Genomic DNA, 27,931 nt, shown 5'->3' with positions numbered 1-27,931 from the left:
CCCCTCCTCCAAGTCATTGATAAAAATCACTAATAGCAGAGGACCCAGCACGGATCCCTGCGGTACACCGCTAGTAACTGGTCACCAGTCTGAAAATTTTAGCCAGTTACTTATCCAATTGGCTAAATTTCCCTCTATCCCACACCTCCTTACTTTCTTCATGAGCTGACCATGGGGAACCTTATCAAATGCCTTACTAAAATCCATGTATACGACATCAACTGCTCTACCTCCATCAACACACTTAGTTACCTCCTCAAAGAATTCAATCAAATTTGTGAGGCAAGACTTACCCTTCACAAATCCGTGTTGACTATCCCGGATTAAGCTGCATCTTCCAAATGGTCATAAATCCTATCCTTCCGGACCTTTTCCGTTAACTTACCGACCACCAAAGTAAAACTAACTGGCCTATAATTACCAGGGTCATTCTTATTCCCTTTCTTGAACAGAGGAGCAACATTCGCCACTCTCCAGTCCTCTGGCACTTTCCCAGTGGACAGTGAGGACCCAAAGATCAAAGCCAAAGGCTCTGCAATCTCATCCCTTGCCTCCCAAAGAATCCTAGGATAGATCCCATCTGGCCCAGGGGACTTGTCGACCCTAAGGTTTTTCAAAATTGCTAATACATCCTCCCTCAGAACATCTACCTCCTCCAGCCTACCTGCCTGTATCACACTCTCATCCACAAAAACATGGCCCCTCTCCTTGGTGAACACTGAAGAAAAGTATTCATTCAACGCCTTTCCTATTTCTTCTGACTCCATACAAAAGTTCCCACTACTGTCCTTTGACCGGCCCTAACCTCACCCTGGTCGTTCTTTTATTTCTCACATGAGAGTAAAAAGCCTGGGGGTTTTCCTTGATCCAACCCGCCATGAACTTCTCATGCCCCCTCCTAGCTCTCCTAAGACCTTTTTTTAGCTCATTCCTTGCTACCTTGCTACCCTCAGGCGACCCAACTGAACCTTGTTTTCTCATCCTTACATACGCTTCCGTTTTCCTCTTGACAAGACATTCAACCTCTTTTGTGAACCATGGTTCCCTCACACGGCCATTTCCTTCCTGCCTGACAGGGACATACCTATCAAGAACACGCAGTATTTGTTCCTTGTACAAGCTCCACTTTTCATTTGTGCCTTTCCCTGACAGTTTCTGTTCCCATCTTATGCTCCCTAATTCTTGCCAAATCGCATCATAATTACCCCTCCCCCAATTATAAACCTGGCCCTATCCCTCTCCATTGCAATAGTGAAAGACACTGAATTGTGGTCACTATCTCCAAAGTGCTCTCCCACAAACAAATCTAACACTTGGCCCTGTTCATTACCCAGTACCAAATCCAATGTGGCCCCACCTCTTGTCGGCCTATCCACGTATTGTGTCAGGAAACCTTCCTGCACACACTGTACAAAAACTGCCCCATCCGAACTGTTCGACCTATAGAGGTTCCAATCAATATTTGGAAAATTAAAGTCACCCATGACAACTACCCTGAGACCTCCACAACTATCCATAATCTGTTTTTCAATTTCTTCCCCACCATCTCTATTACTATTTGGGGGCCTATAGAAAACTCCTAACAACGTGACCACTCCTTTCCTATTTCTAACTTCAGCCCATATTACCTCAATAGGCAGATCCCCTTCAAACTGCCCACAACATCGTAGTCCCAAGTACCAATCCACGTTCCAAGTTTACCATCCTTATTCTGGATGCTCCTTGCAGTAGACACACTTCAACCCACCTTTCTGTCTGCTGGTACACTCCTGCGACCTTGATTCCCTCCTCAGTACCTCACTACTCTCAACACTGGCTTCTGGACTACAGCTCGTTTTCCCATCCCTTTGACAAATTAGTTTAAACCCCCCCCCGAAGAGCCGTAGCAAAGTTCCCTCCCAGGATATTGGTGCCCCTTTGGTTCAGGTGCAAACCGTCCTGTTTGTACAGGTCCCACCTTCCCCAGAATGTGCTCCAATTATCCACGTAACTGAAACCCTCCCTCCTACACCATCCCTGCACTCACGTGTTTATCTGCACTCTCTCCCTGTTCCTCAACTCGCTAGCACGTGGCACCGTGCTAAAAGCCAGAGATGACAACATGGTTTGTCCTAGCTCTCAGCTTCCACCCTCGCTTCCTAAATTCCTGTTTTAAATCCCCGTCCTTTCTCTTACCTATGTCGTTGGTATCGATGTGTACCACGATGTGGGGCATGTGGTGTTAAAGGGGATGGATGGGTTTTGTGTATTGCGGCAAGTACATAAAGATGAAGGTTTCCTGTGTTTTGCACATATTGAAAATGCCCTGAATAAAAATATTTTTTCTGAAAAATCAAACTCCGACAAACAAATACGAGGGAGCATACCTGTAAAAAAGAAATAAACCTGCCCATCTGGATCTGAGCCTCTCCTTCCACGATACTCGATTCTGTAACTAGAACAGAAAACAAGGTTACTGGACCCTTCCAGTTGCAGGGCAAGGTGGGAGAGAGGCAGACGTCTCTGTATTCAGGTGATGGGCAATAATTGGGATCATCCAAGTTCATACATACAAGAGTGTAAACAGAAAATGCTGGAAAAATTCAGCAGGTTTGGCAGGATCTGTGAAGAGAAAAACAGAGTTAACGGTCTGGATTCTCTGTTTTTGGGACTATGCCTCCACACCGTCGTAAAAACTGTGGCCTTTCACGTCAGAAAAATTGGCATGATAGGGGCGCATATTCCTAGCAGTGAACCATCGTAAAACTAACAGCTTTTGCTGCAGATACGGGCCCCGGCACTTCCAGGCCAGAGGCGGCGCATGCGCACGCAGTGGCCTCCAGCGACCGTGCCGTGCTCCATGGCGGACTCAAACCTAGTGCCCCGATCGGCCGCACGCCCGGTCCGGACCGCCTGCCCAAAAATACCCTGGGCCCATATGAGGCCCGCCCCGTCCTCCCTCGACTAGGGGGCACAGCCGCCACGCTGGTATTCCGACTGGCAGGACCATGAGTGGTCCATGCCGTCAGGACTTCGGCCGGTGACGTGGGGCGGGCTTCCAGCAATGGCTGCAGGTAGGGGATATCCAGCCTCTTTATATCTCTCATTGTCCCTTTGTCCTTGCCTGTCTCCCTCCCTCTCTGTTTACTAATTCATGTTCTAATTCAGAAAGCTAGGTGAAGGACAATATTTAGACCTGAGTCTTCATACACTTACTAGCTTGTATTTACAGAGACTATGTTGTGAACCTCTAGAAACATTCAGCACAGTGTCAGCCTGTAAATATGAAGAGTCATACAGACTCTCCAAGTACGCCACTTTTGGACCCGGAGAATCAGGGAACCAGCGCCAGTCCCGATTCCATGCGGGGATATAGATTCTCCGCCCCAGTGCCGGCCGCGAGTTTGGCGTCAGGGTGCGGAGAATCCAGTCCAATATTTTGAGTCTGTATGACTCTTCATAACAAAAGGTCACAGATAGAATATAACACAGGGAACTGTGAGGTTATTTACTTTGGTAATTAGGAAAGAAAACCAACATTTTTCTAAACGACGTGAAACTTACTGTCCAGAGAGACTGGAGTATACTGATGCAGGAAAACAAAGTTACAGGGAACAAAAACAGGCAGGTGCAGCAAGCACATTTGCCTTTACTGCAAGATGATTGAAGTAAAAGGAGAAGGAAGTCTTGCAACTATTTTTAGGCTTGAGACTATGCTTGAAGCACTCAGCACAATTTACATCTCCTTACTGAGTAAGATAATTGCCTTGGAGACAACATAGCGAAGGTTCATTAGATTAGTTCCTGGGGTGGGAGGGCAGTCCTATCTTGAGAGGCTGGGTAAATTCTACTTGTACACGCTTATATTGGAAGAATGCGGGGTAGTCTCATTGAAAAATGCAAGATCTGAAAGGGCTCGACAAGACAGACACCCAACCTGTTTCCCAGGTTAGGGAATCGAGAACAGGGGTTTGATCATTGAGTACTGAGATGAGCAAAAATTTAATCACTCAGAAGGTTGGGAATGCTTTAGCATTGTCGACCTCAGAATTACGTGGGCTCCACTGTTGAGCATATTCAAGATTGATATTTATAGATTTTAGATCTCTCAGGACATCAAGGGATTGATTGGATAGTGTTACGACCCCCTGGGCAAGTGCGCAATCAACTCCAGCCCACTTGACCCAGAGTCACAACACAAGTGAAATTAGATGTTATTTTAAAATACCCGAGGACCTTGGCTAAACCCAATAAACAGAGAGGAAGAGGAAGGGGGGGGGGGGGGGGGGGGGGGGGGGGGGGGGGGGGGGGGGGGAAGAGAGAGAGAGAGAGAGAGAGAGAGAGAGAGAGAGAGAGAGAGAGAGGGAGGGAGGGGAGGGAGGGAGGGAGGGAGGGAGGGAGGGAGGGAGGGAGGGAGAGAGAGAGAGAGAGAGAGGGAGAGAGAGATGGGTGTTATGGAGAATTCCTGACTTTAACTCGCATCGGTTGATGGGGGAGGCATTTTAATACGGTCATAGATTTGAGCTTGGACTGGTCGAGTCCCAAGGGTGCCACAGTAGCACAGTGGTTAGCACAGTTGCTTAACAGCTCCAGGGTCCCAGGTTCGATTCTTGGCTTGGGTCGGGTCACTGCCTGTGCGGAGTCTCTACGTTCTCCCCGTGTCTGCGTGGGTTTCCTCCGGGTGCTCTGGTTTCCTCCCACAGTCCAAAGATGTGCAGGTTAGGTGCATTGGCCAAGCTAAATTGCCCTTAGTGTCCAAAAAGGTCAACTGGGGTTACGGGGATAGGGTGGAGGTATGGGCTTTCCAAGGGCTGGTACAGATTCAATGGACCGAATGGCCTCCTTCTGCACTGCAAGTTCAATTACATCGTCGAGGGTGTTGGCAGTGGCGAAGGAGCGGAGGCCGCTTATAGTGCTAATTTGGGGGAGGGGGGCGGGGGGGCACTGCGGAGACTGGATGTGGGGTGGTTGGTGGATGAGGGGGTATGCGAGTTGGTGTGGGCTGCCATTCAGGGATATGTGGAGCTAAATTATACGGGAGAGGTCACGGCCGCCACGCTGTGGGAGGCACTCAAGGCGGTAGTCGGGGAAATTTATATCAATCGGGTGCATAGAAACCAGAGAGGGAGGAGAGGGCAAGACGGATGGACGAGAGTTTGAGGGTGGATAGGAGATACTCGGAGGCACCGGGAGCAGGGCTGTTGCGGGAGCGGCAGAGGTTCCTGATGGAGTTTGGGCTAGTTCCTATTCAAGACATGGGCAAGATTTGGAGCCATTAATCTATCATTGCTGCCGCAACCACTGCATCCTCACTGCTTACTGTAGGAAGACACTCCCCTGCTCTGTTTAATCTTGAATCGGGCCAGCCTTCTGTCGCTGCAGGTGAACTCCATGTGGCCCAGTCAAAACTACTCCCTTTTTCTGCAGAAATGGGCTCAGAGATGGGAACATTTGCTATTCAGGCCGCCTCAAACCATGTCAGCAAAGCTCCTGCAATGTTAAGATAGGCAGCCACCCCCACCCTCTTCTTGCTGGAGAGAATCCCAGCTTGTCTAACAGTTCCAAGATCTTTTGCCTTGTCTTTTATAAGTGCCCACCCCCCCACCACACATGCACTCCTTTGTAATGTCTGCTGTTCACCAGAGTCTCCACTTGTTGTATTAACTTCACCTTCTCTCCAATCGACAACACTTTTACATTTCTCACAGGTTTAGCCATTCTTGCAAATTTTGCATGTCCTTTCGCAGGAAGATGCTCTAGTTCTTGAGAAGACAATTTCACAGACCAACAACTGAAAGGAAAATATCTCTCATCGCTGCCTAAAAGGTAGCCCCCTTATTCTTAAACGATGTCATTCCCAGAGAGGAAATAGCCTCCGGGAACCCACCATTAAGTCTCCTCAGCACCTTATATGTTTCAATAAGATCTGCTCTTATTCTTCTAAACTGGAACATATAGAGTTCAACCCTTCTTTATAGAAAATGCCCATCATCGCAGAAATAAGTCAAGTGAAACCAAAGAAAACATAAGAACATAAAAACTAGGAGCAAGAGTGGGCCATCTAGCCCTTCGAGCCTGCTCTGCCATTCAATGAGATCATGGCTGATCTTTTGTGGACTCGGCTCCACTTTCCCGTCGTGAACACCATACCCCTGATTTCTTCAAAAAACTATCTATCTTTATCTTGAAAACATTCAATGAAGGAGCCTCAACTGCTTCCACTCGGCAAGGAATTCCATAATTCACAACCCTTTGGGTAAGAGGTTCCTCTTAAACTCGGTCCTAAATCTACATCCCTTATTTGAGGCTCGTTCTGCTTTCACCCGCCAGTGGAAACAACTGCCCGCATCTATCCTATCTATTCCCTTCATAATTTTTATGTTTCTATAGATCCCCCCCCCCCCCCCCCCCCCCCCCCCGCATCCTTCTAAATTCCAAAGAGTACAGGTCCAGTTTACTCAACCTCGCCTCTTAATCCAACCCCCTCAACTCTGGGATTAACCTAGTGAATCTCCTCTGCACACCCTCCAGCGCCAGTACGTCCTTTCTCAGGCAAGGAGACCAAAACTGAACACAGTACTGCAGGTGTGGCCTCACTAACACCTTATACAATTGCAACATAACCTCCCTAGTCTTAAACTCCATCCCTCTAGCAATGAAGGACAAAATTCCATTTGCCTTCTTTATCACCTGTTGCACCGTAAACCAACGTTTTGCGACTCATGCACGAGGGCACTCAGATCCTTCTTCACAGCAGCAAGTTTTAATATTTTATCATTTGAATAATAATCCCTTCTGCTGTTATTCCAACCAAAATGGATAACCTCACATTTGTCAACATTGTATTCCATCTGCCAGACCCTACCCCATTCACTCAAACTATCCAAATCCCTCTGGAAAATCTCAGCAGGTCTGGCAGCATCTGTAAGGAGAGAAAAGAGCTAACATTTCTAGTCCAGATGACCCTTTGTCAAAGCTACAAGGCAGATAAAGTGGGAAATATGTATACTGTGGAGTGAGAATGAAAGATGAGTCATAGCCACAGAAACCCAGGGAAACAGGGTGCTAACAGTCACAGAAACCATGGGGAAAGAGTGTTAATGGCAGTCCCCAGAGAACAATAGGTGTGAACGGCCAAGCAGCAGAGAAACTAACATCAGAGGCCTGGGGCAGCAGGGTAGCATGGTGGTTAGCATAAATGCTTCACAGCTCCAGGGTCCCAGGTTCGATTCCCGGCTGGGTCACTGTCTGTGTGGAGTCTGCACGTCCTCCCCCTGTGTGCGTGGGTTTCCTCCGGGTGCTCCGGTTTCCTCCCACAGTCCAAAGATGTGCGGGTTAGGTGGATTGGCCATGCTAAATTTCCCGTAGTGTCCTAATAAAAAAAAGTAGGGTTAAGGGGGAGGTTGTTGGGTTACGGGTATAGGGTGGATACGTGGGTTTGAGTAGGGTGATCATGGCTCGGCACAACATTGAGGGCCGAAGGGCCTGTTCTGTGCTGTACTGTTCTATTTTCTAGAGGGTAAATTGTGACAGATGTAGATGTGGAGGAGGGGAATGGGGAAGCAAAGAGGGGAAAGGAAAGGTGGATAAGATGGGGAGGGGGGTTAAATATTTAAAAAATGTATCTACCCCACCTCGACCCATTTGTTTTTATCCCATTTCGTTTTAACTGTCTTTTACCATTTCTTTCTCTCTGGTCTTTCTTTATATATATTTAATCACCCCCATCTTATCCACCTTCTGTTACCCTTTCACCCCTTTGCTTCCCCCTTCCCCTCCCACCACATCAACATCTGTCACAATTTACCCTCTGATGTTAGTTTCCCTGCTGTTTGACCTTCCACATCTTTTGTCCTCTCTGGAGACTGCCATTCGCACTCTTTCCCCGTGGTTACTGTGGCTATTATAGAATTTACAGTGCAGAAGGAGGCCATTCGACCCATCGAGTCTGCACCTGCTCTTAGAAAGAGCACCCTACCCAAGGTCAACACCTCCACCCAATCCCCAGAACCCAGTAACCCCATCCAACACTAAGGGCAATTTTGGACACTAAGAGCAATTTATCATGGCCAATCCACCTAACCTGCACATCTTTGGACAGTGGGAGGAAACCAGAGCACCCGGAGGAAACCCACGCACACACGGGGAGGATGTGCAGACTCCACACAGGCAGTGACCCAAGCCGGAATCGAACCTGGGACCCTGGTGCTATCCCCAATGCTACCGTGCTGCCCGGATATTAGCATACCGTTTACGTGGGCTTCTGTGGCTATGACTCATCTTTCATTCTCACTCCACAGTATAAATATTTCCCACTTTCTCTGTCTTATAGCTTTGACAAAGGGTCAGCTGGACTCGAAACGTTAGCTCTTTTCTCTCCCTAGAGATGCTGCCATACCAGCTGAGATTTTCCAGCATTTTCTCTTTGGTTTCAGATTCCAGCAAAGGCAGTAATTTGCTTTTATTAATAGTCAAGTGAACCTTTACTGAAATACTGCTAAAGAAGTTTTTTTTTCTAATAACTATACACAGTACTTCAGTTGTGGTCCCACCAAGGAAGGTTGTGTGCAGCTGAACTGAAACTACTTTTATATTCCATTCTTCTTACAATACATGCCAACATTCAATTTGTCTTCCTAATTAGCTGCTGTAATCTAATTTTGAGATTCATATACCTGGACACACACATCTCTCTGTATAACTTAGTTCTACAATCTTTCTCAATTTAAATAATATATTGCTTTTTTATTCTTCCTGCCAAAGTGAAGGAGTTCACAATGATGGGCCGGTTTAGCTCAGTGGGCTAGACAGCTGGTTTGTAATGCAGAACAAGATCAGCAGCGCGGGTTCAATTCCCGTACCGGCTTCCCTGGAGCACCGGAATGTGGCGACTAGGGGCTTTTTACAGTAACTTCATACTTGTGACAGTAAAAGATTATTATTTTTTTTAATAAACAATTTTATTGAGGTAGTTTTTGGCTTTGTAAACAGTTACAGACATCAACAGAAAGAAAGCAAAAAAAGGCAAAAATGTGCAAACATCCACATACATTCAATACTTCAATCGTAACATACTGCACAAGCCCGCTCCTCTCCCACCGGTACTACCTGCCATTTTATCCCTCCTACTCTACTCACCCCCCCCCCCCCCCCCCCCCCCCCCCACCCCCCCTGCTGACGCTCACTCTCCCGCAAAGAAGTCAATAAATGGTTGCCACCTCCGGGCGAACCCCTGTACAGATCCCCTCAAGGCGAACTTAATTTTTTCCATACCCAGGAAGCTCGACATGTCCGCAAGCGACAACTCAGTCTTCGGGGGCTTTGAGTCTCCCTCCACGCCAATAGTATTCATCGCCGGGCTATCAGGGAAGCAAAGGCCAAAACATCGGCCTCTATCTCCCCCAAGACTCCCGGGTCTTCCGAAACCCCAAAAATTGACACCCCTGGACCCATCGCCACCCTTGTTTTTAGCACCCGGGACATGACGCCCGCAAATCCCTCCCAGTACCCCCTAAGCTTAGGGCATGCCCAAAACATGTGAACGTGGTTCGCTGGTCCTCCCGCGCACCTAGCGCATTTGCCCTCTATCCCGAAGAATTTGCTCATCCGAGCCACCGTCACGTGGGCCCGGTGAACGACCTTAAATTGAATCAGCCCAAGCCTGGCACATGTCGCTGTCAAATTTACCCTACTCAGGGCCTCTGCCCACAGCCCGTCCTCCATTTCCCCGCCCAGCTACTCCTCCCATTTGAGTTTCAGTTCCTCCGTCTGGGACCCTTCCTCCCTCATGAGCACCTTATAAATATCAGAGACTCTACCCTCCCCTTCTTCCCCCCCTAGAGACTATTCTGTCTTGGATCCCCATTGGCGGGAGGCGTGGGAAAGATGGGACCTGTCTACGAACAAAGTCCCGCAACAGTAGGTACCTAAAATCATTTCCCCTTACCAGCCCAAATTTCTCCTCCAAGCTCCTCAAACTTGCAAAGCTCTCTTCCAGGAACATATCGCCCACCCTTCCCACCCCCGCCCGCCGCCATGCTCGAAACCCCCCATCCATACTCCCATGGACAAACCGATGGTTGTCGCAGATTGGCGCCCAAACCGATGTCGCCGTCTCCCCTACATGCCTCCTCCACTGTCCCCATATCAGCAGGGTCACCACCACTACCGGGCTGGTGGAGTACCTGGCCGGTGGCAGCGGTAGAGGAGCCGTGACCAGGGCTGCAAAGCTGGAGCCCCTGAACGAAGCCGCCTCCACCCGCTCCCAGATAGACCCCGTACCCACCATCCACTTCCTTATCAAAGCGATGTTGGCCGCCAGTAATAATTAATCAGACTCGGCAAAGCCAGCCCTCCCTCGCTGCGGTTCCTCTCCAGCATCGCCTTCTTCACCCGCGGGGATTTTCCCGCCCAGACAAAGCTCATGATCATCCTGTTAACTCTTTTGAAGAAGGACTGTGGGACAAAGTTCGGGAGGCACTGAAAAACAAACAGAAATCTAGGGAGGATTGTCATCTTTACAGTCTGCACCCTCCCTGCCAGCGACAGCGGGAGTGCATCCCATCTCCGAAACTCATTTGCTCCACCACCCTGGCCAAATTTAACTTGTGCAGCCTGCCCCAGTCTCGTGCAACCTGGATTCGCAAATACCGGAAATTTTCCTCAACCAGCCTAAACGGTAGCCCTCTCAATCTGTTCTCCTGGCCCCTTGCCTGTACCACAAACATTTCACTCTTGGCCATATTTAATTTGTATCCTGAAAACTGGCCGAACTTTCTCAACATTCCCAGAATACTTCCCAACCCGGCCACGGGGTCCGACACGTACAGGAGCAGGTCATCTGCGTAAAGAGAGATCCTATGTTTTACCCCGCCCCTCACCATCCCCTTCCAACCCTCTGCGGCTCTCAGCGTAATCGCCAGCGGCTCTATGGCCAGCGCAAACAGCAGCGGGGAGAGCGGGCAGCCCTGTCTGGTCCCTCGGTACAGCCTAAAGTACTCCGACACTTCTCTGTTAGTCCTGACGCTGGCCTTCGGGGCCTGATATAATAATTTGATCCATTTCACCAGTCCCTCCCCGAACCCAAACCGTCCGAGCACCTCCCATAGATAGTCCCACTCCACCCGGTCAAAGGCCTTCTCGGTGTCCATCGCCACCACTACCTCCACCTCCCTGCCCGCCGGGGGCATCATTATCACATTAAGTAATCTTCTCAGGTTGCCCGCCAGCTGCCTACCTTTCACAAACCCAGTTTGGTCCTCCCCAATCACCTCCGGTACGCAGTCCTCCATTCTAACCGCCAGTACCTTTGCCAGGAGCTTGGCGTCAACATTAATCAGGGAGATTGGCCTGTAGGACCCGCACGCCTCCGGGTCTTTACCCCGCTTCAATATCAGTGATATAGTGGCTTGCGACATTGTCGGCGGCAGGGTCCCTCTGTCCCTTGCCTCATTGAAAACCCTCACCAAGACCGGGCCCACCAGCTCAGAAAACTTCCTACAGAACTCTACTGGGTATCCATCCGGCCCCAGGGCTTTCCCCGACTGCATGGCCTTTAGGCCCCCCAATACCTCCTCCACTCTAATCGGGGCCCCCAGCTCATCCACTCGCCCCCCCACCTACTGTTGGGAATGTTAACCCATCCAGAAACCTTTTCATCTCCTCCGGTTCTTCCGGCGGCTCCGAAGTATACAGCTTGCGATAGAAGTCCCGGAATATCTTATTCAATCCTGCCGGGTCCTCCACTTTGCGCCCCTCCCCATCCATCACTCTACTTATTTCCCTGGCCGCCTCCCTCTTCCTGAGTTGCTGCGCTAACAGTCTGCTAGCCTTTTCCCCAGGCTCGTACACCACGCCCCTCGCCTTCCTAAGCTGTTCCACAGCCCTACTCGTGGACAGTGCCCCCAGTTCCGCCTGTAGTCTCTGCCTCTCCGAGTAAAACCTCCCCCAGGGACTCCGCGTGCTCTTCATCTATCCGACCCATTTCTCTGACCAATCTATCCATCTCTGCCCTGTCTGCCTTGGCTCAATAGGCCCCAATTGAAATCAGCTCCCTCGCACTATTGCCTTTAGCGCCTCCCACAGGGTCGCCGCTGAGACCTCCCCCGTGTTATTCACCTGCAGGTAATTTTGCATACACCTCCGAAGCCTCTCACAGATCCCCTCCTCCGACAGCAGTCTAGCCTCCATTACGGGCGTTGGTAGTTCGCTCCCCTATACCTCCCCTATACAATCCCTGCTTAGTACGAAGAAATCTATCCTAGAATAAACTTTATGGACGTGCGAGTAAAACGAGTAGCCCCTTCCTGTCGGCTGTCTGGCTCTCCAGGGGTCCACTGCCCCCATTTGCTCCATAAACCCTTTCAGCTCCCTTGCCATTGCTGGGAGTCTACCCGTTCTGGGACACGACCGATCCAAAGCTGGGTCAAGGACCATGTTAAAGTCCCCCCCATTATTAGCCTGCGAGAGTCCAGGTCCGGGATCTTCCCCAGCACTCTTTTAATGAAGTCCACGTCATCCCAGTTCATAGAACATAGAACATAGAACAGTACAGCACAGAACAGGCCCTTCGGCCCTCGATGTTGTGCCGAGCCATGATCACCCTACTTAAACCCACGTAACCCGTATACCCGTAACCCAACAATCCCCCCATTAACCTTACACTACGGGCAATTTAGCATGGCCAATCCACCTAACCCGCACATCTTTGGACTGTGGGAGGAAACCGGAGCACCCGGAGGAAACCCACGCACACACGGAGAGGACGTGCAGACAGTGACCCAGCCGGGAATCGAACCTGGGACCCTGGAGCTGTGAAGCATTCGGGGCATATATATTCACCAGCACCACTGTTCTCCCCTCCAGTCTGCCCCGTACCATCAGGTATCTTCCCCCCCTGTCTGCAGGTATGCCCTCCGCCTCAAATTGCTGATCATGATTGCCACCCCCCTGGACTTCAAGTCCAAGTCCGAGTGGAAGACCTGGCTAATCCAGCCCTTCCTTAGCCTGGTCTGGTCAGACACTTTCAGATGTGTCTCCTGCAACATAATTATGTCCGCCCTCAGAGCCCGCTAGTGTGCGAACACCCGCGCCCTCTTAACCGGCCCATTCAGTCCCCTGACATTCCACAACCCCCCCCCCCCCCCCGACGTTCCACAATCCCCCCCCCCCACACCCCCTGTATTGAGTACAAGAGTTGGCAGGTCATGTTACAGTTGTATAGGACTTTGGTTCGACCACATTTGGAATACTGCGTGCAGTTCTGGTCGCCACATTACCAGAAGGATGTGGATGCTTTGGAGAGGGTGCAGAGGAGGTTCACCAGGATGTTGCTTGGTATGGAGGGTGCTAGCTTTGAAGAAAGGTTGAGTAGATTAGGATTGTTTTCGTTGGAAAGACGGAGGTTGATGGGGGACCTGATTGAGGTCTACAAAATTATGAGAGTTATGGACAGGGTGGATAGCAACAAGCTTTTCCCAAAAGTGGGGGTGTCAGTTACAAGGGGGTTACGATTTCAAGGTGAGAGGGGGAAAGTTTAAGGGAGATGTGCGTGGAAAGTTTTTTACGCAGAGGGTGGTGGGTGCCTGGAACGCTTTACCAGCGGAGGTGGTAGAGGCGGGCACGATAGCATCATTTAAGATGCATCTGGACAGGTATATGAACGGGCGGGAACAGAGGTAAGTAGACCGTGGAAAATAGGAGACAGGTTTAGATAAAGGATCTGGATCGGCGCAGGCTGGGAGGGCCGAAGGGCCTGTTCCTGTGCTGTAATTTTCTTTGTTCTTTGTCTTTGCAGACACTCTACCTCCTCTTGACAACTTACTTTCCTCCCTATCTTGGTATCATTGGAAAATTTAGCTATCATACATTTGAAAATCGCTTATTGTCACAAGTAGGCTTCAAATGAAGTTACTGTGGAAAGCCCCTTGTCGCCACATTCCGGTGCCTGTTCGGGGAGGCTGGTACGGGAATTGAACCATGCTGCTGGCCTGCCTTGGTCTGCTTTAAAACCCAGCTATTTAGCCCTGTGCTAAACCAGCCCCTGGTTTACATATTTGGTTCTTCATCCAAGTCTGGACTGGAAATAGTTGAGGATCCAGCACTGATCCCTGTGGCACTTCATTATTTACAGTTTACCAATCTGAAATATACCCATTTACGCCCATTCGCTGCTTCCTGTTATCCATAATGTTACCCCTATCACATGTGCTGCTAGCTTGTACCTTTGACTTGGCATCTTATAAATTGTCTTTTGGAAATTCAAGTGTACCACATCGAGTGGTTCCCCTCTATCCACTTTGAATGTTACTTTACCCACAGAATCTAACAAGTAAGGTAAATATGATTTCTTTTTCATAAAGCCATGTTCGCATTGCAAGATTTTCTCCATAATAAATGCTTGTCACAAGTCGGCTTCAATGAAGTTGCTGCGAAAAGCCCCTCGTCGCCACATTCTGGTGCCTGTTCGGGGAGGCCGGTACGGAAATTGAACCCGCGCTGCTGGCCTTGTTCTAAATTACACGCCAGCTGTTTAGCCCACTGTGCTAAACCAGCCCCATTATTGTCTCAATAATATATTCTAGCAACTTCCGGTGGCAGCTATGAGGGAGTATGTTGCACATTTGGTGGCTCCCGTTTCGGTCGGACTTTTGGACCTTTTCCCCTGACTTTTTTGCGCTTTTGAGCGCAGAACTGGAAAGCAATGGTACTCAGGCACTGGACCCATACAGAATTGTATGGACCTAAGAAGCCAGAGGGACCATAAACAGCAGAAGAAGTGGTCGAGTAAGGGCACAGTGGAGGCTGTGAGAGAGACCAGCATGGCTGGTGTTCACAGCAAGGAGCCGACAGCCCAGCCCACAATGGGGCAGCTGCTGCAGACTATGCAGGAGGGCGTTTTAGCTTTGAAACGTGACAACTTGGAGCCGCTTCAGAAGTCGATTGATCGGATGGGAAAAAGGCTGGATGATCAGACTGAGAAGCTCCAGCAGTTGGAGAAGTCAGTTGAGGAGCAGGCTGACTTTCAAACGGTGGCGGATGTGGAAATTCAGAGGCTGAGGGACCAGCAAAAAGTGCTTTTGGAAAGGCTGGAGGACCTGGACAACAGATCTCGCCGACAGAACGTGAGAATCGTAGACCTCCCGGAGGGGGCAGAGGGACTAGACGCTGTCCGTGTGTACCAGGGATTGAGCGCTGAGATGGCCAGGAGGAGGGGGGGGGGGGGGGGGGGGGGGGGGGGGGGGGGGAGGGGGGGGGGGGGGGGGGCTACAGGCAGGTGAAGGAGATACTGTATAAAAACAAGGTGAAATTCGGGCTGCTTTTTCCGGCACGACTGTGGTTTGCGTATAAGGGTCAGCACCACTATTTCGAGGAACCTGAAGAGGCGATGGACTTCGTTAAGAAGCAAGGGCAGGCCCTGAGCTGAGGACGTTTGGACTCATGTTAGAGCTTTTAAGTATATGTGGTGTCTCTCCCGTTTTGGGATATATTTTTTTTGTGGTTGTTTTTTACGTGCTGTTTGCGTGGTTTACCTGAATGTTTCCTGTTTGGGCTCTTTGCTTAGTTGGAGTTTGGCTGGGGGGGAATTAATAAAGGAAACAGTTAAAAGGGTTGGGTTAAAATGGGTGCTTCAGGGAAACTTTGTGCAATTTTTTTTCTGTGTCTGTATGGGAAGGACTGAAGAGTGCCTGTTATTTCCTATCTCTTTTTTCCTTGTTTAACTTGAATTGTGCTATTGTGGGGGTTGTTCATGACTTGTATAGAGTGTCTGCTTAAGTAGGGCTGATCTGGGGAAGTGGTGTGGAGGGGTCGGGGGAGGGGTGACTGGGAACAATCTGTGGGAGACGGGCTGGAGCCGAGGCTGGGAGCGCCAGGCTAGCTGAGTGCAGCTAGTCAACGGGAGCCAGATGGGGGGTGTCCATATAGTTAGATTAGGGTAGGGGTTACGGAGGTGGGATGCGCTCCCGCTGTCATTGGCGGGGAGGGTGCAGACTGTTAAGATGACGATTCTCCCGCTGTTCTTGTTTGTTTTTCAGTGTCTCCCCATCTTTGTCCCGCGGTCCTTCTTTAAGAGGCTGAATAAAATTATTCTGGGATTTGTCTGGGCGGGAAGTCCCCACGGGTGAAGAGGGTGATGCTTGAAAGGAGCAGAGGAGAAGGGGGGCTGGCGTTGCCAAACTTCAGCAGCTATTACCGGATGGCCAACATAGCGATGATATGGAAATGGGTGGTGGGTGCAGGGTGGGTTTGGGAGCGGATGGAGGGTGCTTCGTGCAGGGGCACTAGCTTAGCAGCCCTGGTCACAGCGCCTCTGCCGCTTTGGCCGGCACGGTACTCCACCAGCCCAATACTGGTGGTGGCTCTTCGGATCTGGGGCCAGTGGAGGAGGCATGTAGGGGAGGTAAGAGCATCGGTGTGGACCCCAATCTGCGGCAACCACCGATTTGCCCCGGGGAACATGGACGGGGGGGGGTATCGACTGTGGAGGAGGGCGGGGATTGTGAGGATGGGAGATCTGTTCCCGGAAGGGAGCTTTTCGAGCATGAGGGTGCTGGAGGAGAAGTTTGGGCTGACGAGAGGGAACGACTTTCGATACTTGCAGGCGAGGGATTTTGTACACAGACTGGTGCCGTCTGGTGCGCGTAGGGGCAGCAGGGTAGCATGGTGGTTAGCATAAATGCTTCACAGCTCCAGGGTCCCAGGTTCGATTCCCGGCTGGGTCACTGTCTGTGTGGAGTCTGCACGTCCTCCCCCTGTGTGCGTGGGTTTCCTCCGGGTGCTCCGGTTTCCTCCCACAGTCCAAAGATGTGCGGGTTAGGTGGATTGGCCATGCTAAATTGCCCGTAGTGTTCTAATAAAAGTAAGGTTAATGGGGGGGGTTGTTGGGTTACGGGTATAGGGTGGATACGTGGGTTTGAGTAGGGTGATCATGGCTCGGCACAACATTGAGGGCCGAAGGGCCTGTTCTGTGCTGTACTGTTCTATGTTCTATGTTCTATGTCCTTCCCACGTCTCCCGCCGAAGGGGAGGCAGGACAGGGTAGTTTCTAGGGGAGAGGTGGGAGAGGGTAGAGTTTCAGGCGTCTAAAAGGAGCTAATGAGAGCTGAGGATACGCAGAGCGAGGACCAGAAGCTTAAGTGGGAGGAGGAGCTCGGGAGGGAGCTGGAGGACGGTATTTGGGCAGAAGCCCTGAGCAGAGTAAACACGACCGCAACATGAGCCAGGCTCAGCCTGATCCAGTTTAAGGTTGTGCACCGGGCCCACATGAAGGTGGCCCGGATGAATAAATTCTTCGGGCTGGAGGACAAGTGTGCTAGATGCACCGGAGGGCCGGCTAACCATGTACACATGTTCCAGTTGTGCCCTAAACTCGGGGGGTATTGGCAAGGATTCGCAGATGTCATGTCCCGGGTGTTGAAAACTGGGGCGGTAATGAGCTTGGATGAGGGGCACTAGCTTAGCAGCCCTGGTCACGGCGCCTCTGCCGCTTTGGCCAGCACGGTACTCCACCTGCTCGATTGGGTGGCAATCTTTGGAGTTTCGGAGGACCCGGGAGTTCAGGAAGAGAGGAAGGCCGATGTTCTGGCCTTTGCTTCCCTGGTAGCCCGGCGACGAATACTGTTAGCATGGAGGGACTCAAAGCCCCCAAGGGCTGAAGTATGGCTATCGGACATGGCGAGCTTTCTTGGCCTAGAGAAAGTCACGTTCGCCTTGAGAAGTTGGCTACTAGTGTTCGCCCGAACGTGGCAGCCATTTATTGACTTCTTCGCAGAGGAGTAAGCTTCAGCAGGGGGAGGGGGGGAGGGGCGGTAGAGTAGAGTAGGGGGATATTGAGGCAGGTCCGTGCGTGAACAGAGCCGTGGTTTGCATTATGTTTAATGTGGAATTTGTGTCTTCACTTCTTTTTTTGTTTGTACTGTACAATGTCATTTTTTCTATATGCCTAAAATACCTCAATAAAATTGTTTGTAAAAAAAAATAAAAAAATTATGTATTGTAGCATTTTCCCTATGGCAGATGTTAGGCTAACTGACCTATAGTTTCCTGCATTCTGCCTCCCCCTTTCTTGAGGTGTTACAATAGCTATTTTCCAATCCACTGCGACCATTCCAGAATCCAAGGAAGATTATTTTGTAAGATTATAACCAATGCACCTACTAACTGTGCCACCACTTCTTTTAAGACTCTAGGATGTAGGACTGGGGTCTCGTCAGTATTCTCTAAGTGTTTTCTAGTACCTTTTCCCTGGTGATGGTGATTGTTCAATTCATCCGTCCCTATCACCTCTTCATTATTTAGTATCTTTGGGAAGATCGGCAAGTTTTATGCATTGAAGACAGACACAAAATAATTGTTCAACACTTCCACTATTTGTTTTCGATGATTGATTCCCCAGACTCACTCTCTAGATGACCAACACCAGCTCAATTTATTATTTTTCTATTTAAAAACTTGTAGAAACTCTTTCTGTCTGTTTTTACCTCATTGGCTAGCTTTCTTTTGTACTCTCTTTTTTCTGCCTCTTATCTTTTTAGTTATTCTTTGAACAAAGAACAAGGAAAATTACAGCACAGGAACAGGCCCTTCGGCCCTCCCAGCCTGCGCCGATCCAGATCCATTATCTAAAGATTTAAAAAACAGATTTTAAAAACCAGCAATCCTCTGACCTACCACTAATATTTGCAGATTTGAACAGTATTTCTTTCCTGGCGACCTACTGCTCCCCAGACCTAGAATACCTGACTGTGAAGCGCCGTCCATACTATCTTCCACGCGAGTTCACTTCAGCCATTATCACAGCAGTCTACATCCCACCCCAGGCAGAAGTGAAGGCGGCGCTGGTCAAACTGTACACAGTTATAAACAACAACAAAACAGAACACCCAGAGGCCTTGTTAATCGTGGCCGGGGACTTCAACAAGGTCAACCTCAAGAGTGCACTACCAAAATTCCACCAGCCCATTTCCTGTGCCACTCTTGATTACTGCTACTCAAAATTCAAGGGTGCCGACCGTTCCATGCCCCGACCACACTTTGGAAAATCAGACCATAAGACGGTGCTCCTTCTCCCAGCATACAAGCAGAAACTAAAGCGAGAAAATCCAGCTAAGAAGGTCGTGTAGTGCTGGTCCGAGGAAACAGAAGAGCTCCTATATGACTGCTTGGAGACAGTGGACTGGTCCATATTTAAGAACTCAGCGACCAACTTAAATGAGTATGCCACCACTGTCACAGGTTTAATCAGCAAATGTGTGGTCGACTGCATGCATTGGCCATGCTAAATTGCCCGTAGTGTAAGGTTAATGGGGGGATTGTTGGGTTACGGGTATACGGGTTACGTGGGTTTAAGTAGGGTGATCATTGCTCGGCACAACATCGAGGGCCGAAGGGCCTGTTCTGTGCTGTACTGTTCTATGTTCTATGAAACCATGGCTCAATCGCGAGATTTACTCCCTACTGAAGGACAGGTCTGAGGCGTTCAAGTCAGATGACCCTGACCTATCCAGGTTTATAGATTATAGAACAGTACAGCACAGAACAGGCCCTTCGGCCCTCAATGTTGTGCCGAGCAATGATCACCCTACTCAAACCCACGTATCCACCCTATACCCGTAACCCAACAACTCCCCCCCTTAACCTTACTATTAGGACACTACGGGCAATTTAGCATGGCCAATCCACCTAACCCGCACATCTTTGGACTGTGGGAGGAAACCGGAGCACCCGGAGGAAACCCACGCACACACGGGGAGGACGTGCAGACTCCACACAGACAGTGACCCAGCCGGGAATCGAACCTGGGACCCTGGAGCTGTGAAGCATTTATGCTAACCACCATGCTACCGTGCTGCCCACTGGTTAGACCTACGCAAAGTCATCCGGGATGCCAACAGAGAATATCAGACCAAGCTGGAGTCACAGACTAGCGTTACAGACTCTCAGCAGTTGCAGCAAGGTCTAAACAACATGCGGGCTACAAAGCAAAGCTGAGGAGTATCTCCTGCAGCAACGCACACCTCTCCGATAAACTCAATGCACTCTATGCTCGGTTCATAGAACATAGAACAGTACAGCACAGAACAGGCCCTTCGGCCCTCGATGTTGTGCCGAGCAATGATCACCCTACTCAAATCTACGTATCCGCCCTATACCCGTACCCCAACAACTCCCCCCCCCTTAACCTTACTATTAGGACACTACGGGCAATTTAGCATGGCCAATCCACCTAACCCGCACATCTTTAGACTGTGGGAGGAAACCGGAGCACCCGGAGGAAACCCACGCACACACGGGGAGGACGTGCAGACTCCACACAGACAGTGACCCAGCCGGGAATCGAACCTGGGACCCTGGAGCTGTGAAGCATTAATGCTAACCACCATGCTACCATGCTGCCCAGGTTCGAGCAAGAAACCAGCGATCCGCTGTCGAGTGCCCCAGCATGAATTCTGTTCTTGCCCCATGAATGATACACTCTCTTTGCAACATTACAATGCTTTCCCTAATCAGCATTACCGCCTCATCTCCCCTTTTTTCCTTTCTTCTCTTTTCTGAACAGCTGACATCCTTGAATATCAAGTGCCCAGTACTCAAGTTTAAAGCATCACTTCAGATATTGCCAATGTATCATGTTCATACATAGCAATTTATGCTTGTACCTCACCAACCTGATACATGACATTTTGTGTTACATGCATTCTAAATTTGTCTTTGTTTTCCTCATAATCCTAATCTGCTCCTATCAAATATGGTACTCCCCCTTTCTCAAATACTATCCAACATACTCCCTTCAGTAACCTTCTTCCTCTCCCATTGCCCTGCAAGTTTAGTTTAAACCCTTCCAATCATTGTCGTGAACCTCCCTGTGAGGACACTCGTCCCAGTCCTAGAACATATAGATTATAGAATCTCTACAATGCAGGAGGCCATTCAAGCCTTTTGGTTCTGCACTGGCCCTCCAAAAGTAGATCCGAACCTCGGTCTACTTCCCTGTAACGTCACCTAACCGTTGGGCACTAAGGGGCAATTTAGCATGGCCAATCCATCGACCTGCACATCTTTGGACTACGGGAGGAAACTAAGGCACCTGGAAGAAACCCACACAGACATGGGAAGAACATGCAAACTCCACAAATCACCCAAGGCCAGAATTGAACCTGGGTCCCTAGTGCTGAGAGGCAGCAGTGCTAACCACCGTGCCGCCTGTTTAGGTGCAACCCACGTCTTTTGAAAAGGTGCCTCCTGCAGAAAAAACAGTCACGATATTTCAAGAATCTGAAGATTTCCCTCCTGCCCTATGCTTCTGCCACAAGGTGATCCTCCCTATCTGTAGATTTCTACTTTGATTAGCTTGTGGCACAGGGAGTAATCCAAACATTACTACTTTGGAGGTTTTATTCTTGAGGTGTCTACCTAACACCTGAAAATCTAACCACAGGAGATCAATACGTTATGTTATACTACAACATCTGCTCCCGTCCTTCCCTCTGCAGCATATTCTGCACCCTCCCGATGAGGATGCAAATGTACACATTTCAAATAGAAGAGCATAACTAACCTCCTTCTCCATAGAAGAGAAGCCCATTGTAAAACTTTGTTTCAGCCTGAAAGACACAAAAATACTTTTAAAATATCAGATATAAAAGATTTTGCCAGAACATATATCTCTGCATGAAACAGTAACGCAACACGGTAATTTTACCATAACTTTAAACAATGCTGCGCAATGAAAGGAAACAAAATGTGATAAGTTCTCTTACCTCATATTTCAATTTCTTTACTTCACAGCACAGAGCAGCATAAACCGTAATCACTTTATTCAGGACCTACAAATGATTATATCCATTTAATTAGCAACCATTCAAATCATAACTACTATCCACATGCAGCAACTAGCTCAAAATGTTAGGTTTTTATAGTTACCCCTTTTAATGCTAAATATTTAAATTTGGAGTCATCCAACATAAAAACACAACTGTCACTTAAACTTGATTTTGTGCAGAAACTTTCCAGAGAAATCCTTTTTACAAATATACTGATCAAAGTCGCATTAGCTGAACTCTTTAAAACACACAAACTTCAATTGGTTTCCATGTTTCATCAGCCAGAAACACACTTGCTGAATGTTTATTAATAGCTGCTTGAGAAGTCATTTGCCATGTCTCAATCCTAATATTAAAAATATTACCTTTTTATCAAAAAACTATGTAAAACAAGCAGAGGCCCCTTTATTGCAAAAGTCCTTATTTTAAATCCCCATGTCGTTTCAATCACTTTTCTTCCTTCATATCCTCCCTTCCGCAACTGTATGCAGTCTCCCCCCTTCCCATCTGCATCCTGCCCCATGTCTACACTGTACCACACCATCCTGTGTGGTCTCCTCCCACCTGTGTCAACTCTGCCCTCCCTCTATTCCCTGATGCTGCCCCCCACACCACATTTCCCTCCTTCCCATGCCCTCGCAACCCCTTCCATGCTGCCCCTCTTCCCATGATGTACACCTCCTAACCGCCCCCCCAATGTCAACCCCATGCCATTTCCCCCCCCCCCATTCTCACACCATCCCCCTTCTTAATACCCCTTGTTATCAGAAATCCATTAAGCAAGGACTGTATGGAGCCAGTATACAGGAGGGCAGAGGGGACAGTCAGGGGCCTGAGCCTAGTAACAAAGGCCAAAACAAATTTACTCAGCATGTACGCCAAGCTGCTTCTTCCAACTTGAACCACCCACCAAAAATGCAAACAGATACATAAATCCGCAAGACTTTATTGATAGTTTAGAAATATAACTAATGTAATGTAATAACGTAATGTAATATTTAATGCTGTAACTGACCACTTTAGAGACTGGTGTCAACTTACTCTGTTTTCAGTTTTAATAAGTTCCAGTAATGAGGATTGTTCATACGGCAAAAGCTAAACAAAAGAAAAACATTTTTAACAATTGTTTAACCAGAAGAGTCAAGTTATTTATTCTATGTGACCATGATAGATAACTGAACCATGCAGTGATACTCACTGAACAACACTGACATCCTACTTTCCTCTTGGATACTTTCCCCTTCCTGTCAAGGCAGCAATTTCCCTGCTGGGATATTTTGACATGGTGTCAGTCACCCAATGCTCCCTCAACTAGTTGCAGTTATAGCCATGCAGACATTGACAGCATTCAGCCGCAAATATCACAAGAAGTCTTTATCTTAAAAACATTTAATGAAGGAGCCTCAACTGCTTCACTGGGCAAGGAATTCCATTGCTTCACAACCCTTTGGGTGAAGAAGTTCCTCCTAAACCCAGTCCTAAATCTACTTTCCCTTATTTTGAGGCTATGCCCCCTAGTTCTGCTTTCACCCGCCAGTGGAAACAACCTGCCCGCATCTATCCTATCTATTCCCTTCATAATTTTATATGTTTCTATAAGATCCCCCCCGCATCCTTCTAAATTCCAACGAGTACAGTCCCTCCTCATAATCCCTCAACCTCTCCTCGTAATCCAACCCCTTCAACTCTGGGATTAACCTAGTGAATCTCCTCTGCACACACCCCAGCCCAGTACGTCCTTTCTCAGGTAAGGAGACTAAAACTAAACACAATACTCTAGGTGTGGCCTCATTAACACCTTATACAATTACAGCATAACCTCCCTAGTCTTAAACTCCACCCCTCTGGCAATGAAGACCAAAACTCCATTTGCCTTCTTAATCACCTGTTGCACCTGTAAACCAACTTTTTGTGACTCATGCACTAGCACACCCAGGTCTCTCTGCACAGCAGCATGTTTTAATATTTTATCATTTAAATAATAATCCCTTTTGCTGTTATTCCTACCAAAATGGATAACCTCACATTTGTCAACATTGTATTCCATCTGCCAGACCCTAGCCCATTCACTTAACCTAGCATATTCCTCTACAGACTTCATAGTTTCATAGAGTTTACATTGCAGAAGGAAGCCATTCGGCCCATCGAGTCTGCACCGGCTCTTGGAAAGAGCACCCTACCCAAGACCACACCTCCACCCTACCCCCGTAACCCCACCCAACACGAAGGGCAATTTTAGCCACTAAGGGCAATTTACCATGGCCAATCCACCTAACCTGCACATCTTTGGACTGTGGGAGGAAACCGGAGCACCCGGAGGAAACCCACGCAGACACGGGGAGAACGTGCAGACTCACAGACAGTGACCCAAGCCGGGAATCGAACCTAGGACCCTGGAGCTGTGAAACAATTGTTCTAACCACTATACTACCGTGCTGCCACTCGAGCGAGAGTTTTAGCAGAGGAATTTTAGATATAACACCTCAGTAAGTGACAAAAATGAAATCAACAACAACCATTTTTATAATTTCATAGCAGAACATGAAGAAATCTATCCCCATAGCTGCAGTGGAAGCTTTGCATTTAAAAACTGATTTGATGATAAACTGAAGTTTTACCACTGGTAACACCTTCATTAACTTCTGTCCTACAGTTTTAAATTATTAGAAGGCGATATCTAGAATGCATTTTCACACAGGACTTCATTGCAATTGGTAGAACGATGGTATTAAAAGTAGTGACAAGTTGTCCCGGTATCCTCTGGCATCAAGGAGCCCTAGCTAAACTGGAATCAGTGGAAATCAGGGCAGTCAAAGGGCAGTCTGACTGGCTTGCCAGCCATTCGGGGACAGTTAAAAGTACAGGAATTATAAAAAATCCACACTGAGTATACAGGTTTCCTTCCTTGTAGGCCGTTACGGAACCAATTCAGTTTTAAATGACGATCCAACAGTTTCATAGTCATTTTTTACCAATAGTTTTCTATGTTGCTTTATATTTTTATATATCAAATTCAATTCAATTTAGATCGTTAACAGCCCATGAATAACTCCACTTATGATGAAGAATGGTCCTGAACAAATACAAGCCCCTCACTCGGAAATTGCAGAACTGCAATACTTAAGTTGGCATTTTACACAGGATATACAGCACAGAAAAAGACCACTCAGCCTAACCAGTCCATGTTGGTGTTTATGCTCCACTTGAGCCTCCTCCCATCTTCTCTAAATTTACCATCACAACCCTCTATTCCCTTCTCACTCATATGTGTATCTCACTCTTCGTCAGTGGTGGATTGATAAGAATATTTGTGGAAGGGTTGCAATCAAGCTAGCTGCTTTCGTCTGGATGGTGTTCAGCTTGAGTGTTGTTCGAGTTGAACTCATCCATTACACTCCTGACTTGTGCCTTGTAGATGGTGGACAAGTTTTGGGGTAGGGCAGGTGGTGAGTTACTTGGCGTAGGATACCTGCTCTGGTAGCCACAGGATTAATATGCCTGGTGCAGTTCAGTTTCTGACAAATGGGTGTTGATTGTGGGAGCTTCAACGATGATAATGCCATTGAATGTCAAGGGGTGCTGATTAGATCCTCTCATGTAGGAGACAGTCATTGCCTGGCACTTGTGTGGTGCAAATGTAACTTGTCACTTGCCGCTCAAGCCTGGATATGGTTCCAACCAGCGGAAAGTTTTCACCCTGATTTCCATTGACTCCAGTTTAGCTATACTCGGTCAAATGCTACTTTGATGTTATGGGTAGTCATTCTCACCTCACCTCTGGCATTCAGCTATTTGGTCCATGTCTGCAATGAGGTCAGGAGCTGAGTGACCCTGGCGAAACCCAAACTGAGCATCCGTGAGCAGGTTATTGCTGAGTAAGTCCCGCTTGATAGCACTGTTTTTCTTTTCTAAATTTAAAGTACCCAATTCATTTTTTCCAATTAAGGGGCAATTTAGCGTTGCCAAACCACCTACCCTGCACATCTTTGGGTTGTGGGGGCGAAACGCACGCAAACACAGGGAGAATGTGCAAACTCCACACGGACAGTGGCCCAGAACCGGGATCGAACATGGGACCTCGGCACCATGAGACAGCAGTGCTAACCACTGCGCCACCATGCTGCCAGCTTGGTAGCACTGTTGATGACTCCTTCCATCGCTTTACTGATGATGGAGAGTAGACTGATTGGCTGGTTGGATTTGTCCTGTTTCTTGTACAAGTTACAGAGGGACATAGATAAGCTGCAGAGCTGGGCTGACAGGTGGCAAATGGAGTTTAATGCAGAAAAGTGAGAGGTGATTCATTTTGGAAGGAATAACAGGAAGGTAGAGTACTGGGCTAATGGTAAGAATCTTGGTAGTGTGGACGAGCAGAGAGATCTCGGTGTCCATGTCCATAGATCCCTGAAAGTTGCCACCCAGGTTGAGAGGGTTGTTAAGAAGGCGTATGGTGTGTTAGCTTTTATTGGTAGAGGAATTGAGTTTCGGAGCCATGAGGTCATGTTGCAGTTGTACAAAACTCTGGTGCAGCCGCATTTGGAGTATTGTGTGCAGTTCTGGTCGCCACATTATAGGAAGGATGTGGAAGCATTGGAAAGGGTACAGAGGAGATTTACAAGAATGTTGCCTGGTATGGACGGAAGATCATATGAGGAAAGGCTGAAGGACTTGAGGCTGTTTTCGTTAGAGAGAAGGTTAAGAGGTGACTTAATTGAGCCATACAAGATGATCAGAGGATTAGATAGGGTGGACAGTGAGAGCCTTTTTCCTCGGATGGTGATGTCCAGCACGAGGGGACATAGCTATAAATTGAGGGGAGATAGATGTAGGACAGATGTCAGAGGTAGGTTCTTTACTCAGAGAGTAGTAAGGGCGTGGAATGCCCTGCCTGCAACAGTAGTGGACTCGCCAACACTAAACGCATTCAAATGGTCATTGGATAGGCATATGGACGATAAGGGAATAGTGTAGAGGGACTTTAGAAGGGTTTCACAGGACGGTGCAACATCGTGGGCCGAAGGGCCTGTACTGCGCTGTAATGTTCTATGTTCTATTGTGTCCAGGACATACCTGGGCCATTTTCCACATTGCCGGGTTGTAGCTGTACTGGAACAACTTGGCTAAGGGTGCAGTAAGTTCTGGAGCACAAGTCTTCAGTACCATTGCCGGAATATTGTCAGAGCCCATAGCTTTGCAATATCCAGTGCCTTCAGCCGTTTCTTCACATCATGTGGAGTGAATCATATTCGCTGACAACTGACATCTGTGATGCTGGAAGACCTCCAGAGGAGACCGAGATGGATCATCCACTCGGCTCTTCTGGTTGAAGATTGTTCCGAATGCTTCTGCCTTGTCTTTTGCACAAATATGCTGGGCTCATCCATCATGGAGGATGGGGATTTGTGGAGCCTCCTCCTCCAGTGGGTTGTTTAATTGTCCACAACCAAATCGGTTTTGGAGCAGAGAAAGGTGCGAGGCAGGAAAAGCAAGATGGCAGCGGGCGGGGAACCAGCAGCGTGGCAGCAGTGGGCGCGGGAGCAGCAGGAGCTGCTTCAGAGAGCTGAAGGCCAAGATCCTGGAACTGTTTAAGGCCTCGCTGGACAAGCTCACAGCGACTCAGACGGCTCAGGGTGCGGAGATCCGAGAGCTACGGAAAACGGCCTCAGAGAGCGAGGACGAACTCCTGGGCCTGGCAGTGAAGGTGGAGTCGCACGAGGCGCTCCACAAGAAGTGGTTAGCGAGGATGGGTGGCGAACCGCTCCCGTCCGAAAAACCTGTGGATTCTGGGCCTCCCGGAGGGGCTGGAAGGTTCGGATTTGGGAGCCCATGTGGCTATGATGCTGAACTCGCTAATGGGTGCGGGGTCATTCCAGGGACCCTTGGAGCTGGAGGGTGCCCATCGAGTGCTGTTGAGGAAACCCAAGCCAAACGAGCCGCTTCGGGCGGTGCTGGTCCGTTTCCACCGCTTTGTTGACCGTGAGTATGCGCTGAGATGGGCCAAGAAGGAGAGGAGTAGTAAGTGGGAGAACGCGGAGATCAGGATCTATCAGGACTGGAGTGCGGAGGTGGCAAACAGAAGGGCTGGTTTTAATCGGACGAAGGCAGTCCTTCACAAGAAGGGAGTGAAGTTT

At 48.7% G+C, this 27,931-nt stretch overlaps 1 protein-coding gene across 4 annotated transcripts in view; it reads right to left on the bottom strand.

Annotated features, from left to right (window-relative positions):
* washc4 (WASH complex subunit 4) overlaps positions 1-27,931 on the bottom strand; it is a 180,805-nt gene that overhangs the window by 139,073 nt on the left and 13,801 nt on the right. For all 4 annotated transcript variants that reach the window (XM_038810878.1, XM_038810879.1, XM_038810877.1 and 1 more), the window contains exons 3-6: positions 22,842-22,895; positions 21,738-21,803; positions 21,536-21,581; positions 2,367-2,434 (exon numbers count right to left, since the gene is read on the bottom strand). In XM_038810878.1, coding sequence (XP_038666806.1) covers positions 2,367-2,434; positions 21,536-21,581; positions 21,738-21,803; positions 22,842-22,895 — 234 coding nt within the window. The remainder of the gene's footprint in view (positions 1-2,366; positions 2,435-21,535; positions 21,582-21,737; positions 21,804-22,841; positions 22,896-27,931) is intronic.

Source organism: Scyliorhinus canicula, chromosome 11, assembly GCF_902713615.1.
Source record: "Scyliorhinus canicula chromosome 11, sScyCan1.1, whole genome shotgun sequence".
Lineage (NCBI taxonomy): Eukaryota > Metazoa > Chordata > Chondrichthyes > Carcharhiniformes > Scyliorhinidae > Scyliorhinus > Scyliorhinus canicula.
Note: the sequence above shows the minus strand (reverse complement) of the source record. Positions and strands in the feature narration are given on the sequence as shown.